Below are 2,500 nucleotides of genomic sequence, written 5' to 3'. Positions count from 1 at the left end.
GCTAGAGCTCTCTGCTAAATCCTCTATTGCATATCCTCTATATCTATAAAAAAAAAAAAAACCCTAAACCCTAAACCCTAAACCCTAAACCCTAAACCCTAAAAAATTAAAAATTGAAAATTAAAAAAATTAATAATAAATAATAGAGATAGAAAGATTTGTGCTGGGGAACAAAGAGGAACAAGAAAGAAATACACCATTAGTCGTGATAGTACAGGATTAAAAAATTAGGGTTTAGGGTTTAGGGTTTAGGGTTTAGGGTTTATATACCTGAGTATACCTTTATCCCCATCAATAAAACATATTTTACTACTACCTATACATGTATGCATTAATCCAGGATCATAACAACGAAGGGGTAAACCCTCGAGGGTTTTTATCTCCGCTAATTTTTTTGCCTCTATTGTATTATGCTTTATTGGTACCCTATACTCCCTCCCTAAACATAAACCCTAAACCCTAAACCCTAAACCCTAAATTATGATATATTGAGAGGACACAGGGGGAGAATATTAGGGAAGGAGGGATATGGGGAGGTTTATTTATTCGGCTTCTTTGTTCCATGAAACCCTAATAAACCCTAAACCCTAAACCCTAAACCCTAAACCCTAAACCCTAAACCCTAAACCCTAAACCCTTTACCTGTTCTCTCATCAATAATCTTAAGACTCTGTTGTGAATCATTATCCTCCGAAGAAATTATTGCAGGGGCAAGGTGACCCTTCAATGCCCCCAGCATTTTTGCAGGATTCTTGCTAGGGTTTAGGGTTTAGGGTTTAGGGTTTCCAGTTAAGAAGAAACCTCATCCCAGAGTTAATGTAGATACACCCTAAACACACACATCAGCCCAAACCCTAAACCCTAAACCCTAAAGCCGCAATAAAGAGGACCGAAGAAGAAGAAGAGTTATGCAGTTTAGCATGTCCTGCTGACTCAATAAAATAATAATTAGGGTTTATTTTGTTTGCTGCTGCTTCCTAGGGTTTAGTTGAGGTGTACGTACACCGCAGTTGCTTGCATCAGCGGATTCTTCCTCTCTGTGGGTGATTTAAGCAGGAAATGAATGGAAATTACCTCTTTGAAAAGAAAATAAACATTAAATATATTTTAATTGATTAATTTAAATATTATTTTTTTCTTTTTATTTATGATTACCTCCTTTCTTTGTCATTTTAGGCACCCTGAACCGCCGCTAGTGTGCAGCCTCACCGGTGGTCTGGTTGGCTGGAGGTTGGCGTTATTTTTGGAGGAATTTCCTTGAAACTTATTGTAAATAAATAAAATAAAAAAAAAAATTATTTGTTTATTTACATTTCCTTTTTTATTGCATAATATTTATAATATAATCATAAAATAAGCTGCTGAACGGGCGGCACATCGCACGACGAGCATCACTTGGCGAGGGAGGAACACAAACACGCAAAAAAGAAGAAAGTTGCATAAAAAGCAAAAAAAAAAGGAAATAATATAAATAAAAATAACTTAAATAAAAATAATATAAATAAATCCTCCAAATATTATATTTTAATCCTTTTACCGTTTTTTTTGCGGTGTATGCACACCTATAGGAATTTATATCTCAATTTGTATACGGTATAATGTATAACGCACAATACAATATTCTTTTTATACTATTAAATATATATATATTATATATTATAATATATAATATATAAATATTATATATTTAATTATATTAAATATAATTAAATAAAAAGGATCTAAGGAATATAGAAACCCTAACATCCGACGGTTGAATGCTCAAACCCTAAACCCTAAACCCTAAAACCAAGTACGTCCAGCAGAACAGAGAAAGAAGAAGCAGCAGCAGAAGAAGCAGCAGCAGCAGAAGGAGCAGCAGCAGCAGAAGCAGAAGCAGCAGCAGTATTCTGCGTTATAGTGTAAATATAATGCGGCAATAAAAAACAATAAATTAAAAAAAAGGTTAAAAACATATTCATATATAAATGCAGGGAAACGATCAATCCCCGCAGCAGCAGCAGCAGCTGCTGTTGCTGCTGCAGTTGCTGCTGCTGCTGTTGCTGCTGCAGTTGCTGCAGTTGCTGCAGTTGCTGCTGTTGTTGCTCCTGCAACAAGGGGATCAGCTACGGGAACGGGATTTGCATCCTCCCCAGCAGCAGCATCTGCTGCTGCTGTAGCTGCTGCTGCTGCTGCAGCAGCAGCAGCAGCAGCAGAAGGAATTATGTAACAACACCAATAATAGGATTAGTTAATCTAATTAGATCAGCAACAGAAATAAATAATTTAAGATCTGGTGCACCAGCCCCTAAATAAATAAAATTATAATGCATGCATAATATATTTATAGATATAATTACAGGAAAAAAAGATTTACTATTTAATGGTGTTACTCCGTTCCTTTTATATCCTGTTAATAATTCAAAAGAAGAACAAAAATTATAATTCAATTTCTTATTACCTAAACGGCGACCTATCTGCAAAAAAAAAAAAAAAAAAAAAAAAAAAAAAAAAAAAAAAA

The 2,500-nt window shown here is 34.7% G+C and overlaps 1 protein-coding gene across 1 annotated transcript in view; it reads right to left on the bottom strand.

Moving 5' to 3' along the window:
• EMWEY_00040190 (citrate synthase, putative) overlaps nucleotides 1-739 on the bottom strand; it is a gene marked incomplete at both ends in the record, with an annotated part of 1,738 nt that extends 999 nt beyond the window's left edge. Inside the window, 2 exons of the mRNA XM_013478755.1 lie at nucleotides 271-439; nucleotides 643-739. Coding sequence (XP_013334209.1) covers nucleotides 271-439; nucleotides 643-739 — 266 coding nt within the window. The remainder of the gene's footprint in view (nucleotides 1-270; nucleotides 440-642) is intronic.
• Nucleotides 740-2,500: the final 1,761 nt, after the last annotated feature.

This window comes from Eimeria maxima, genomic scaffold (genome assembly GCF_000499605.1).
Source record: "Eimeria maxima Weybridge genomic scaffold, Emw_scaff657, whole genome shotgun sequence".
NCBI lineage: Eukaryota > Apicomplexa > Conoidasida > Eucoccidiorida > Eimeriidae > Eimeria > Eimeria maxima.
This window is presented reverse-complemented; position numbering and strand designations above follow the sequence as displayed.